At 54.8% G+C, this 14,836-nt stretch overlaps 1 protein-coding gene across 1 annotated transcript in view; it reads left to right on the forward strand.

Annotated features, from left to right (window-relative positions):
- The window catches only part of CCN4 (cellular communication network factor 4), a 34,260-nt gene that overhangs the window by 12,097 nt on the left and 7,327 nt on the right, over positions 1-14,836 (forward strand). The window contains exons 2-3 of the mRNA XM_060611384.3: positions 5,556-5,835; positions 12,263-12,523. Of these exons, the coding sequence (XP_060467367.2) occupies positions 5,556-5,835; positions 12,263-12,523 (541 nt within the window). The remainder of the gene's footprint in view (positions 1-5,555; positions 5,836-12,262; positions 12,524-14,836) is intronic.

Genomic DNA, 14,836 nt, shown 5'->3' on the forward strand with positions numbered 1-14,836 from the left:
CAGGGGGTCCCAAAGGCCCAGCCAAGCACCCTGGGGTTCCAGGAAGAGCCTCGGCCCCCAAGGGGAAGTCCTAGAGAGAGGGGGACTGTGGCTTTGGTGGGGATTCAAAGGGAGGCCGGAGGCTTCAAGCACGGAGATTAGAGTCAGACCCTGCAGGTTCAATCCTTCTGCCAGTCGCTGCCCGTGCACCTGGGCAACAGCCTGGCCTCCCTGAGTCTCAGTTTCCCCACCGGTTAAGGGCGTGGAGTGCTTGTTGCACAAAGGGTTGGTATGAGGCTTGGCTAACCGAATGCACGGAATGCGCTCAGCACCGTATCTGGCACATTTAATGCCGAAGATGCCTGGCATTAATTATCAAATTCGCCTGCCTGGGCCCCAGGATCGGCTGCGGGCCCCCCTGGCATGGAAGTATAAGGTCTGGGAATTAAGAGCCTGGAAAGGCGGCACAGTGAGACCGAGCCCCGCGAGGACAGGGGATCTGAGGGACCCACCGCTCCAGCCCCGTCCAGCACGGGGCCCGCCCCGCTGCATGTGCCCAGGAAAGATCCTTCCGAAAGGAAACCGTGGGCTTCACGTCCGGCTTCAAATGGGCAGGTGGGTCAAAGAGGAGTTCTAAGGTGCGTCCCAGCTGGAACGCTCAAGGGCCCTTCCGAACGAGTCTGGTCCTAAGCCCGGCTCAGTCTGGTCCCCACCCCCGGCTCGGCAGCAATTATCAGCTCCTGATCTCTTCTGCCCACTCGACCCCAGGACAGTAGCTCGGGCTAGAGTTCATGCAGGAAGCAGGACTTTGAAGGAGGGCGCCAGGCCGCCGGGCCTCAGCTTTGGCAATGACACGGGCGCGGGAGGTCTCCGGGTGCCACGAAGTGCGATCCTGAAGGGAAGGACCCTTCACACGGGGATCCCCACAGCCTCTCCGGGAGCTCCCAGCCTCTGGATATTTGCTTTGGTTAGGTCCGATGGGAGCATGCTCCCAAACACCACGGGAGCTCGGTCTTTCCTGCGGGGGGTGACTGAAGACGGCCGAAGGGCCGGGGGCGCCAGACCTCCGGGTAAGGCAGACCTTAGTTTCATCCTGGATGTGCCCCACCCGCCCCCCAACCCCCCCGACTAGCTGTGCGGCCTTCACAGCCACTCAGCCTCGCTGAGCCTCCGTTTCCTCTGCTCCGGGGACAATTAGTAGGCCTGCCTTGTGATTTGTTGAGGGAACCATATGACAGGGGGCAGAAGAACCTCTCCACTGAGAGGTGAGCACTCAGTAGATACTAGCTGCGATGTAAGGGTCTGTGTGTGTGCGCATGTGCACGGGGAAATGGACAGTACGTGGCTCCCGCCCTCAAGGGAGGACAGTGTCGTGGGGGCAACGTACATTGACTCTTCCATTCATTCTATTGATAGATGTTTACTGACACCTACTCTATGACAGGCTTTGGAAGGCCTGACACCCTCCTACAGCCCCCAGCCGGGAGGAATGTCCAGATGCTTCTTGATTACCTCCACTGGCAGTGCGCTCACTACCTTATAACTGATTTCCTTCCATTAGAAAATTCTCCACGTACGGTAGTGGGACAAGCACGGACCCAACAGATTTGGGTTTGAGTCAAATTCTACCACTTCCTGCGTGTTAACCATGAACAAGTCCCTTTGCTGACATACACAATGGAGATCGCGATACCAACCGCTGTGGGGAAGACAAGACAGGCCACAATAACTGAGACCTGGCTCAAGACTGGCCCCTGGCGGCCACCAGAGCTGTGGTCTGCAATGGAATGGACTGGCTAGGACAAGCCAGAAGCTCTAGCCGAGTGGTGCTTGGGCCCAGAACCTTGGTGGGTGGGGGTATCTAGTCGTAAGAACATCATTGTACAACAGAGAAAACCAAGGCTCAGCAAGTGAACTCCCAGAGTCTCTTGGACAGTATGTTGCAAAGACTAGACGTGGCCCAGGGTGACGTTTCTAAAATACACATCTGTGCCCCAATCTTTCTCCTGCTAACATCCTTCAACAAATCATCGCAGCAGACTCCAGCCAAAAGCCTGAGACCTTAGCCAGGCATTCAAGGATCTCCTTGATCTTTGTGCCCAGCGACCTCATTGTCATCTATGAGAAGGTGCCCATGTGCTTGCGTCTGGGGCACGGGGAGAATCGTGGGGAGCTGGTGCAGGGTGCGGGCAAGAGGCGGGAGGAGATTGAGGTCTGTTGGCCTCGTGGGTGGTCAGTTAGTGAGAAGAAGGTTGTGTCTCATGCACCCTTGCTTCCTTCGAGTCTCGCACAAAGCCTGGCACGTGGTAGGTGTTCGCGAAGCATCTGTTTCCGTAGAATGCGCGAAAGAGTGGATGCACATGTCCCCAACTCAACGGTCCACCCCTGAGGGCAGGAACCACCTGCCACCCCTCTGCTTCCCTGCGTTGCACACACACACACACAGACACACACACACACAGAATTTATCATCAGGAGGGGTGTGCAGTCACATGCCCTGTGGTGTCAACGCTGGACAAGGCAGCAAGGATTCAGGGGGTTTCACACCAAATGCGGGAGTCCTCAGGCCCCCCATGCACTCCGGGTACCTTCTCCTTTGGACTGAGGGCTAGGAGATTTCCCACCAGCAGATGGCGCCAAGAGCCAGGACTGGGTTAAAGATGCCCAGAGCCCATCCCTGGCAGCCCCACGGTCCCCTAACTGGCTTCCCTCAAGGAGCTGTGTGCCCCGGGGCTCCGGGTAGGTACTAAAATGGAGGCTTCCTCCTTCCCTCCCTCCCTCCTTCCCTTCCTTCCTTCCTTCCTTCCTTCCTTCCTTCTTTCCTTCCTTCCCTCCCTCTCTCTCCCTTCCTTCCTTCCTTCCTTCTTTCCTTCCTTCCTTCCTTCCTTCTTTCCTTCCTTCCTTCCTTCCTTCCTTTCTTCTTTCCTTCCTTCCCTCCCTCTCTCTCTCTTCCTTCCTTCCTTCCTTCCTTCCTTCTTTACTTCCTTCCTTCCGTCCTTCCTTCCTTCCTTCCCTTCTTTCTTTCTTTCCTTCCTTCCTTCCTTCCTTCCTTCTTTCCCCTTCCTTCTTTCTTTCTTTCTTTCCTTCCTTCCTTAACTTGGAGACCCAGGTGACCATATGGAGAAGGGTCCCTGCCAGGTTATAGCCAATCCCACCTCAGCTCAAAGTGAGCCCTATGCTCCCCGCAAGCCCTGTGCCGAGCCCTGTGGGGGTGGGAGAGGATGCCCAACCAAGAAATGCAAAGGAGAAGTCATGCTTTTGAGCATGGGACACCAAATCAAGGGACACCAAAGCCCCTGGGGTCAACAGTCCCCTGTGCACCCAGTCCACTAGGCAACACTTACAAAGCCCTGCTGTGCTCACATTCTAGCAGAGAAGGAGCACCTCGAACATCGTCTGGGGGAGGCATGGAAGGCTTCCTGGAGGACAGGGCTTTTTGTTTCCTCTGCCGTGTGTGCGTGTGCGTGTGCGTGAGTGTGTGTGACCTGAGGGCCTGGGGTCGGGTCAGAGACAGTCCCTGAGACAGTTGCTTACGAAGCTCTGAGCCTTCTAGTGTCACAGACAGATGAGGGAAATTCTCTCCACAGAGTCAGAAAGAGGTAAATATGCGTGCGTACCTCCGGTTGGCTTTATTGATGAGGGGGGTTGGGGTTTTATTGTGTCGCACTGTGTTTATGAGGAAAAGCAAGCAGGGGCAGGGAAACTTATGACCCTCCGGTAGAAAAGGGCACAACTGAGTCCCGAAACCAAACCCAGAGGTGACGAAAGCCTCAAATCAAGGTCTGCCTATTTGATTTTGAAGGGCCCTTTGTTTGTTAAATCGATTTTTGCAGCAACTATTATGTGCCAAAGCCATAACCAAGCACCCCGCCCATCCAGCACCTCAACCTGGATCATCTCACCTGGCCGCTGGTCCACCCAGCGAGGTGGACTTCACTCCCCTCGACAGAGCCATTTCCTGCCCTTCCCGAGAGCCCCCGGGGCTCCCCTGGGATGCCCGGCACTCTGCATACAGGCTTGCATTGTAATAACTCCCCTCTAATGTCGGTCTCTCCCCTACGCTGTGGGTGCTCCAAAATCAGAGAAGGTTTCAGTTCATCTTCAAATGCCTCAAACTTGAGAGAGGCTGTGAGCTGGCTCAGCTGGGGGTGGGGGGTGGGGGGGTGCAACTACAAGAACCCAGAAGGCAAACATAAAGGGCATAGAAATACGAGTCACAAGAGTCGTGTGTATCTCGGTCCTGACCCATATTGTGTCACCCTGAACACGTCCGTCTGCCCTTTTGGGTCTCAGTTTCCTCCTCGGGAGAAGGGAGGACGAATCTGTCTGAATCTGTCCACATGTGCTGTTCAAAGGAAGAAATGCAGATCTCTAAGTTCCACAGAGCAAGGCTTCCTGGGTTCGAGATAGAGGGACTGGCCCCGGGGCCTGACCAGCCCCACCTTGGCCCCTCACAGAAGCCCTGGTCCCATCTTTGCTGACCTTGGAATTCTGGAGTCACGGTTGAGAAGTCCTGGATGGGGTCCTCCCCAGCAGGGACCATGCTGGCCTGGGGGTGGGAGAATGGCCAGAAGCTGGCTGCACGCTCTCTGTCCTCAGGCAATTCCCTTTCTCCCGGGGCCTCAGTTTCCTCCCGTATGAAGAGGGAAGGTTCAGGGAAAGAACCAGAGGAGGTAGGAAGGTGACTGGCTCCCAGAGGTACAGGCGGCTTGAAGCTCCCAAACTCAAAGACACCCCAGAGCCGCCTTCCATTGTGTCCACCTGGGATGGCTTTTGGGACTTGTCCCCGCCCCCCTTCCCGGCTTCCCGGTGTTGTGTCCCTCATATTTTGAGGATGAAGATGAACGTGTGGGCTGGAGGATGGGAAGGGGGCCCTGGAAGCACATGGGTGGGGGGACTCCCCTCTGCAGGCCTGATGCTAGCCACAGGGGCTAACTCCCCTCTGCAGGGGCAGGGAGAGCCAGCCCCCGCACCCCGTAGCCTTTCCCTGGTGCTCAGAGAAAAAATAATGACGATGACAGCAGTAATAATAATAATAATAATAATAATGTCAGCTGGCTAACACCTGGTGTCAGATATGAGTCACCTGACCCCACAAGCTGCCAAGGACTCAGTGGAGTGAAGAGGGTGGCTCTCTGGGCCGCAGAGGCAAGGCAGTAGGATACGGGCCACGCCTTGCAATCTGACTAATCAGAAGGCATTCACTCCTCAAAGCCTCAGCTCCCCATCCGTGAAATGAGACGGGCTCAGTGCCCTCCCAGGTTATGGGGTGCTCGAGAAGGGAAGGAAACACACATGAGGCTTAGTGGGGCCAGAGTTCTGACATGGAATCTGGGCCCCACCTCCTCCAGCAGGGAGACTGAGGAAATTAGCTTCACTTCTCTGACCCCCTGGCTCCTCAGTCCTTCCTGTTTGCTTTACTGAAGGGAAAGGAGATGTCCGGCTCTCAAAAACAGGGTAGAAAGACATAATTTTACGTATCCCTTTTAACACCACGAAGAAGAGAAGGTGCTCGCTAGCCCTTTGGGCTTTGAACCCCTGCCTGGCAGTCCTTTATCTCTGCTGTTCCCCCACAGGCCTTCTCTCCAGCCCCCACGGCCATGGCCATCACCCCAGTGCCACTGGAGGATACATCTTCACACCCCCAGTTCTGCAAGTGGCCATGTGAGTGCCCGCCGTCCCCACCCCGCTGCCCGCTGGGGGTCAGCCTCATCACAGACGGCTGTGAATGCTGTAAAATGTGTGCGCAGCAGCTTGGGGACAACTGCACAGAGGCAGCCATCTGTGACCCCCACCGGGGCCTCTACTGCGATTACAGTGGGGACCGCCCGAGGTACGCAATAGGAGTGTGTGCACGTAAGTGAGACCCTCCCTACCTTCTGGCCAGCCCCCAGCACCCTCAGCTCTAGCCCTCACCCATAGCCCTTTCCCTGGCCAGGCTCCTGCACCCCCCGCCATTCTAGTCCATGATCAGAGGTCAGAAGCTAGGCCCTTCTTGAGGAGGGAGGGATGCCTGCCTTCCACTTGCCTCCAGAACCTGGCTTCCTGCTCTCTTCTCCAGCTGGGAGTTACATCCATGGCTGACTGGGGGAAGGGAGCCACCAGGAAAGACCTAAGCATGATTTCATTCTTTTAGTGGCAGACACTTTGTGGGATGCCTATCCTCCCAGAGGTACCAAAACCCATCAGAGTTCCAGATGTTCCAGTAATATTCTAAATTTAAATAATATGGTTTTTAAAAATCCACTAACCTTGAAAGAATCATATCCAGCAGACTGCAATCATCCCTTTCTATACACCCATGTTCCTTCTGTAACTACAGTCACTTTTAACTTTTTAGCCCTTTCTTCTGGTAGTAATCACTATGTAATATATGTCTTCTCTGGTAACTTAATTGGATTAAAATGCCAATTTTGGATAACCCCTCAATGTTCCTACATGTTAGCTGATGACTTAACTCCTCAATGCCACCTGATACATCCCCTATCTTCCAGTATCATTTTCATAATTTTTAGTTATACAATAGTCAGTATTTACAATATTCTGACTAGTAAACAATGTTGCTGAAGCATGAGATACTGTACTTGTTTGAATTTCCTTTCTCATGAAGCTTTTTGGTTTTCCTGGGGTTCTAATTGCCTTTGCTTTTTCTTTACCCTTGGTCTTTATAATATCCTCATGCTGGGGGAAAACAACTGTTTGTTGTTTGTTTGCTCTTCCGGTGCTCTATCATGTCCTTTTTTGTTCCCAGGGACTTCCTTACAAGGACTTTCTGATCTCATGCTTCTACCTGGAATGTAGTCACTTAGCTTGAATCATCTAAGCATTTATCCAAAATACATGACCCAGCATGATGAAAAGAGGTAACTAGGCATCATGACGCAGCAGCCTAACTTCTGAAAAATTACACAAAGCCTCGTAAACCCAAGAACCTCTTTCCTCCCTTAGTGCTGAAGCAAGACTTCTCCATAACTGTGACCCCATATGCACCCAGTTACATGTTCACACGTAGTACAGGCTCTCATCCTCGGCTAATCTACTGTATCTCCTGAGGCGGGTTGTTGATGAGGGTTATGCACATAATTCCACATCAAACAATCCTACCTGTGCCTCACGGTTAATTATAAGCACCGTCTGCTCTTTTATCATTGGTTCATGCTTCAACTATCATAGCAAGTCATCTGCCTTTAGCTTTCCAAGTAACCACCCTCGATTCTCCCACCCTTCTACTTTTTTTGCCCCCTTTTATTCAGACTCATTATTAGCCCCACAAAACAGTGTGTTTGTTCAAAGAGAACTTGCCGCGCCACCTGCACAGAATCATCTGACGTGTCGGCTAAAAACATTGCCCTTGAGCCCGACCCCCAGACATACTGAGTAGAATTCTCTAGAGGTGAAGGTGGTGTCTACACCTTTAACAAGTTTCCCGGGTGATTCTCATGCATACCCAACTCTGAGACTGCTTACAGAGAGAGACAGTTGCATAGTTTTCTCCCCATACCCAGGTGAGGAAAGCTGGCTGAGCCTTCCTCCACTAGAATCCCTTCCAGCTATATGAGACTGTCTCATCATTTCTTTCCCCTTTTGGAAGCTGTTATTCCAGGGCATTAAAAAGGGAACTCAGTTCACTGTTATCACTCTAATGTCTAAAGCTGCACTGACATCTTGCTATGTGCCAGGCACCTCATCTTTAGAGACATTGTCTCATGGACCCAGAGAGGGTGCAGGCCCTGAAACTGCCTCTCCTGCCTGCCTTTCCCCCACCAGAGGCCTGGAAAACCGCCTTCCCAATCCACACACACCCCCTATCTCTTTGTATCTCAGGTCCTGCCTTTGCTCACGATAGCCTCTTAGCTCCCCCTCACCATGAGCCCCTGTGTATTTCCTCTCCTTTTATCTGGAAAGAAAACTGGTCCACAGATTTTAATAGATATCACACCTGCCAAGGGTTCCCTGGTCACATCGGTTTGCAGACACTAGAATAAACAATGTTGAACAAGTATACAGAGCTTCTAAGAGGTTTTAAATGTTCACGTCCACTGTAAAATTCCAAAACGGGAGGTACCAGAAGAAACCCTATTTTTGAAACGTAAGTGCACAGGAAATTGTTTTGTCCAGGTAGATGTTAACTACTCACCCACCCCACCACACACACATGCACATTCACAGATACACACATTGCATGCATTCGTGTGTACACACACACACACACACACACACACACACACCTCACTAGTATTCTACCAAACATCTTCCCAGAAATGCTGCCATGGTGTCTGAGTTCACGACCCCCCAAGGCAAGAAAGAGGAGAGGCCAACGTCTGATGGCCATACAGAGGAAGGCACCTCAGGGCGAGAAGAAGAAAGAGAAAGTCCCTTTAAACAGACAGTTTTTTGGCAAATGGTCAACTCAACCTATGGATGGTCCCCAAGACAGGTTAAATCTGTCCATGGAGGTGTGCGTGTAACGAGGCCAAGACAAGGCAGGTCATAACAACAAGCAATCACAACACTGACACATGTAACTCAGAGAAAGGCGGAACTATGGCAAACTAGTGAATGCAAGCTTTGGCTACCAGAGGTCACAGCTCCCGGGCACAAGCCACCGTGGCCAGGCAGAAAAGTGAGCTTGGACTTGTCCATGCTGCTCAGTCTTCAAGAGAATCCAAAAATCCGGATTTGTGTATAATTTGTAAATGTTGGCGACATGTTCCAAAAAAAAATTTTTTTTAAACACTCTGTGGGCCAAACTAAATACTTCTGTGGGCAAAGAGTGACCTCTGAATTATACTCTTTGGCTATTTTGGTTGTACAAACATTACTCTGCATTTAACGCAGCTGGGTCAGGCCTGAGAGCAGTGTGGTTTGCTGAAAGGATCATGAAATTTACAGGCAGACAGACCTGGGTTTTTGAATCTTGGCCCTGCTGTTTGCTGGCTACGTGACCTTGGGCACATCACTTAAGGAGCTTGATCAAACCAACCTCATGCAGTTGTTGAGAATAAACAAAGGGACCGCATTAAAGCCTCAAATGTGACCGGCTGTTCTGGGTCATTGCTTTACTTGATTTGTTTTAACTTTCCCTTGTAGAAATTACCTCAGCCTTGTCCATGGTCATCCTCAGAGGAGCCTCGTTGCAGGCCCAGACTCCCCAGTGTGGACAGCGAGGGAGTAGAAAGCTCACGCATGGTCTCTGGAGCTGGACAATCTAAGTTCGAACCCCAGCGCCATGACTAATACGGTGTCACTAGGCAAGCTACGTAACCCTTGAAGTGTCAGTTTCCTCATCAAGGAAAATGTGACAAATAAGGCCTACATCTTTGGGTGATTGAGACGTCAGGAACCTGATACATGGTCAGAGCACAATACAGATTAGGGCCCACCCCACCTCCCATCCACCCACCCATCCATCCACCCATCCATCCATCCATCCATCCATCCACTGACTCGTTCACATAGTTATGAACAGGTGGGTGATAATCCAACAGTGGGGTTACAACAAGGCATGACCCCTGTCCTTGCTCCCATGCAGCTGACGCTCCAGTAGGAGGTGGGTGAGGGACGTGAAGGCCTGGAGTGTGGAACAAGGGATTTGAGTTCCTCCTGGTCCTTCAGTAAGAGGAAGGCTCACCAGGCCATGGCTGTGCTTGCAAAGTCTGAGATTAGATAGGAGGTGGTGAGCTTCCCATTAGCGTGCAAGTGAACGAGGAGGGAGCGTCAGAGTCTGCTGTGGGCCCAGCCGTACAGCTTTCATACAGCCCTACTCTCGCTCTCACCAGCGGTGGGCAGGCTGCTCAGGGCCACTATCCCCCAGCGGTCCCAGACTCCCAGGAGACTGGGAACAGCTTTCAGAAGCAAGGCTCCCAATCTTGACCGCAAACTGGATTCACCTGAGGAGCTCAAACCTGCAAAGGTCAAGGGCTCCTGGGTGCCTCGGTCAGTTAAGCATCCGACTCGCGATCTCAGCTCAGGTCTTGATCTCAGGGTCAAGTTGGGCTCTGCCGTGGGCATGAAGCCTACTTTTAAAAAAATACTAAGGCCCGGAAAATAACCATAAAAGTACAGCGTCCCATCATCGGGGGCACAGGGCGGGGGTCAGAATTTTTGAAAGTTCCCCAGCTGGTGCCTCCGTGCAGCTGGTGGTGACAGCCACTGGGCCAAGGGCTCCCTGGCACCCGGTGCCGCCTCGTCCCTGCAAAGTTCCCCCACCCAGGGGCAGAGACCAGGTTTCAGCACGCCCCTTCTCCCCCTCCACCATCATGCCCTCCCACGCGCACGCGTGCACACACACGCGCACACGTGCTCCCACCTTCCGGGTGCAAGGGCGCGGTCGGGGGTGACTCAGAGCAAGAGGATGAGTGATTCACCCAGGGCTTCCTCCGCTTCGCCTTGTTTTGGTTTGGTTTGTTGTTGTTTTTTCTCCAATTTCCCCTCCTCTACCGGTGTCTGGTGGAAGGAAATGGGCTGTGGGGCTGTCGCTCCCCTGGGTTCGAGGTGCAGCTCCATCATTTCACCAGCTGGGTGACCTTGAGCTGATGAATCACTTGACCTCCCCGTCTGCCAAACGGGGAAAATAAAACTCTCCTCGTGAAGTCCCCGGGAGAACTGAATGAGATAACATATCAGATGGTGCCTGGCACGAGATCAGATGGTCAGCGAGCGGTAGCGCCTTTCCTTTCTGGGCCTCCTCCCTGCACGATCTCCTCCCAGGAAAAACAGCAGCCGCGCCAACATTCCCACAGGCTGAGGCTCTGCGTCTAGCTGGGTCGCCTTCGGCACGTGACTTCACGGAGACCCAGTTTTGCTAGATGTGAAAACGAAGGTGAGGGTGGGTGGTGTTTCTGTCTCGGATGAAATCAGCAATGCCAGGAAGCCTGGCACCGAGCAGGTCAGGTGACCGCGGACAGCGCTGGGAGATACCAGGGCTATTATATTATATCAGTGACCACCTGCAGGCAAACCCGGGAGATGCTCTGGAACTACTGTCAGACCGCGGATTCCAAACTAGCCCTCCTCGGGGGCGCACTCTTGCTGCCTGGGAGCTCTCTGCCTGCATTTCCAGACGCTGTCCTCAAGGCGGGACGCGTCTGGGGTGGAAGGGGCGGGGCGTGCAGCGCAGGCCAGGCCCAGCGGCCCCCGACCCCCCCCCCGCCCACCCCCCCGCCCGCCGGGCCCCTGAACTTGCTTACTGCGATCTCCCGTCTCACGAAGCACCCTCGAGGCCACTCACCCCAAAGCCAGCTCCTCCGAGGACAGAGCACCTCTCCCCTTCCGGGGCTCAGGTCATAGAAGCAGGAGTCGTTCCTGACTCTCCTCCGCTCCTCGCATCCCATCCGGCAGCTGTTCCTTCCAAGCACATCCAGAAGCTGAGCCCTCCTCCGGGGTGGTCCAGGCACAGCCACCTGTTCTCTCTGCTCACCATCCAGCGCCGCGCGTGCTCTTGGGCGGCATGATTCCTAGAGCTGAGTCACCAGTTACTTCTCGAATAGATCCTGGGTATCCGGGTGCTAACAGCTTTGCCTCTTCCTCTGAGCCTGCAGGGAAGCCCTCGCCCCCGTCCCGGGAGTGCTCCCACCTGGCCCTTTACACCTGCAGCCCTTCCCCCGCCCGGCAGGCTCCTCCCCCGACACCTGTGCCGCCTACCGTCCTCACCTCCTTCTGTCTTTGCCGAAGCCGCATCACTTGGGTGAGGCTTGGCTGCCCACTTGAATCAGCCACTGCCCCCCATCCCCCAACCGCCCCTCCTCTTCACTGTTCTCCCGGGCACTGGTGCCCATCAACACACTGTGTGATCTGTCTTTCCTGTGTCACCCCCCACTGTCATGTAAGCTCTATGGGGGCATGGTTTTGTCTGTTTTGGTCGCTGCTGAATCTCCAGTGCCTAGAACCTTCCATAAATATGCATCGGATGAGTGGAATCTTTGTTCCAAAGTGTTCTGATTGGCTCTACACTTGGCCGTCTCAGAACCATGACCCTAGAGGCATTTGTCAGTACTAGGCTCTGTGCCACATGCTGGGGGTGGGACAGGAAGGGTCGCATAGGCTCTTGCGCCCACCATGCCCTAGCTTCTCACCGGCTGCCAGCCTGGCCCCTGGGGGTCACTCGGCGGGTGATGGCGGAGCCGCACCCCGCACTCCCGCCCTGCGGTGGCCCTGCCTGCCCGCCCTCGCCCACGCGCGGTGCTCCCCGGGGGCTGGCACAGGTCCAGAGGCGGGAGGTATCCGTATGGGGGCGCTCGAGCCCACTGGGCCCGAGCCTAGCGGCGGCTGTGTGTGTTCGCAGAGGTGGTCGGCGTGGGCTGCGTCCTGGACGGGGTGCGCTACACCAACGGCCAGTCCTTCCAGCCCAGCTGCAAGTACAACTGCACGTGCGTGGACGGCGCCGTGGGCTGCACACCCCTGTGCGTGCGCGCGCGCCCCCCGCGCCTCTGGTGCCGCCGCCCCCGGCGGGTGCGCGTGCCCGGCCGCTGCTGCCAGCAGTGGGTGTGCGACGACGGTGCGACGACGCCGCGCAAGACGGCGCAGCGCCACACAGGCGCCCTAGGTGGGTTCCGGGGAGAGGGGACTGGACGGGGGGAAGGGAGGGCAGGGCCCGGGGCCCTGACCACTGTGGTTGGCACACGCCCTGAGTCCCAGTCCCAGAGCACCGCCCCACCAGCTGCGTGACCTCTGGGACCCTACTTCTCCATCTGTCCCGTCTGTCTTATGGGGTCCTCGCAGCAGAAAATGAGGAAGAGCTTTTAAAGAACAAAGCCAGATACATGGGAGTCATTGTTATCCTACTTAAGAGATTAGGTAGGGGAGTGGAGGTGCAGGAACGGTGTGTGCGTGTCCCCAGGAGGAGAAGCATGAACACAAGGTGCAAGGGAGGGAGAGGGGGTAGGTGGCTTCCGTCTCGCTATGGAGGATAGGTGGACAGGTGAGCCAGAGGAAGCCCTGGAAAAGGAGGAGAGGGACAGGCCCACTTGTTTTAACACTGCTTCCTGGAGTAGCCCAATGCCAGCCACTTCTCAGGTACCAGATCAATGTTTGTCATATGGGTGGATGGGCAGATGATGGATGGATGGGCGGATGGATGGATGGATGGATGGGCAGATGGATGGATGGATGGATGGATGGGTGGATGGATGGATGGATGGATGGGTGGATGGATGGATGGATGGGCAGATGGATGGATGGGCAGATGGATGGATGGGCAGATGGATGGATGGATGGATGGATGCATGGATGGATAGGCGGATGGATGGATGGATGGATGGATGGATGCACAGATGGATGGATGGATGGGCAGATGGGTGGATGGATGGATGGGTGGATGGATGGTTGGATGGGTGGATGGATGGATAGGCGGATGGATGGATGGATGGATGCACAGATGGATGGATGGATGGATGGGCAGATGGGTGGATGGATGGATGGGCGGATGGATGAATGGGCGGATGGATGGATGGATGGATGGATGGGCAGATGGATGGATGGGTAGATGGATAGATTCGTGGATGGATGGACAGATGGATGGATGGGCAGATGGATGGGTGGGCAGATGGATGGATGGATGGGCCAGTGAGGATCTGAGCTAGGGCAGTTGGGGTGGAGATTGCAAGGAAGGTACTGATGTGAGAAGCACTACATGAGGAGTAGGACCGGGGTCATAGCATCAATCCACTGCAGAGAGAGTTCTGGAAGCCATGCACCTGGGGCTGCCTATGGCGAGTACAATGGTCCAGGGATGATATGTAGAGTGAGACAGAGGTCTGGGAGGGCTGACATTTGAGGGGGGACAGGGACAGAGTGTGGGGAATAGAAGAGGAAAACCAGGAGAAGCTGATGACACGGAAGACAGCAGATGAGGATATTTCTAGAAGGAAAGTGTCTGCCAGACAAGTGGACATGAAAGAGTGAAGAGATGCCAATAGAGTCTGGGGTTTCAAGGGTACTGATGGTTTCCTAACAATTGTAAGTGCCTGAGATTGTTCAGGGAGACTGTGTAGAGCAAGGTTTCTCAACCTTGGTACAGACAACATCCCAGACCAGAGAAGACTCTGTGGGGAGGGCTGCCTTGTGCATTGTGGGGTGTCTACCAGCACCCCAGCCTCTCCCTACTAGATGTCTGCAGCACCTGCCTCTCAGGGAGTAACAACCAAAAATACCTGTAGACATTGCCATTGGACACTGGGGGACAAAATCGCCCAGGTGGAGAACCATAGGTGTGGCCCCGGAAACACCACCATTCAAGGCCAGGGAGAGAAAAGGCTGAGACAGGCAGCCAAGGGGCAGGACAGAAACAGGAGAAAGAGGTTTTGCAGAAGCTAAGTGAAGAAGGTGTTTCAGAGAACAAACTGGAAAGCAGGAAAGGGGGGGGGTGCCAGGGGACCAGCCCAGACAATAGAGACGTGCCCCCAGGCTGTGTGCCCTCAATGGGTGCCACCCTCCAGTGGTCCTGCCCCTCCCCGCAGTTCCGGGGGGGCAGAGCCTCTCCGGAGGGGCCTGGGCTGGCCGTGCTCTGTTCCTAGCAGGCCCAAGGCAATAGCCCCACCGCGGCCCCCAACCGACAGAGCCACACAAGGGTCACAGGGGGAGGGGCAGTGGCTGGCTGCCCATTGTATGTGGCCCAGTGACCCCGTTCTGACCCAGGACGAGCAGAGCCCCTGCCTGCCAGTGGGCGACCCAGAAACCAAAGCCCTTTTATCCTCCTAGGCAAATCCGTCCCTCCGCCTCCCTCCTCCGTGCTCCCACCCCCAGCTCATCCCAGCCCTCCTCTCCTCTGTCATTAGTTGCCTCTTCTTGTTTCTTCTGCCTTTCAAAGCTCCCCCTTCACTCATTCCTTCCTGCCTTCATCCATCCCCATTCCCTGCAC

Source organism: Panthera onca, chromosome F2 (genome assembly GCF_046562875.1).
Source record: "Panthera onca isolate mPanOnc1 chromosome F2, mPanOnc1 haplotype 2, whole genome shotgun sequence".
NCBI lineage: Eukaryota > Metazoa > Chordata > Mammalia > Carnivora > Felidae > Panthera > Panthera onca.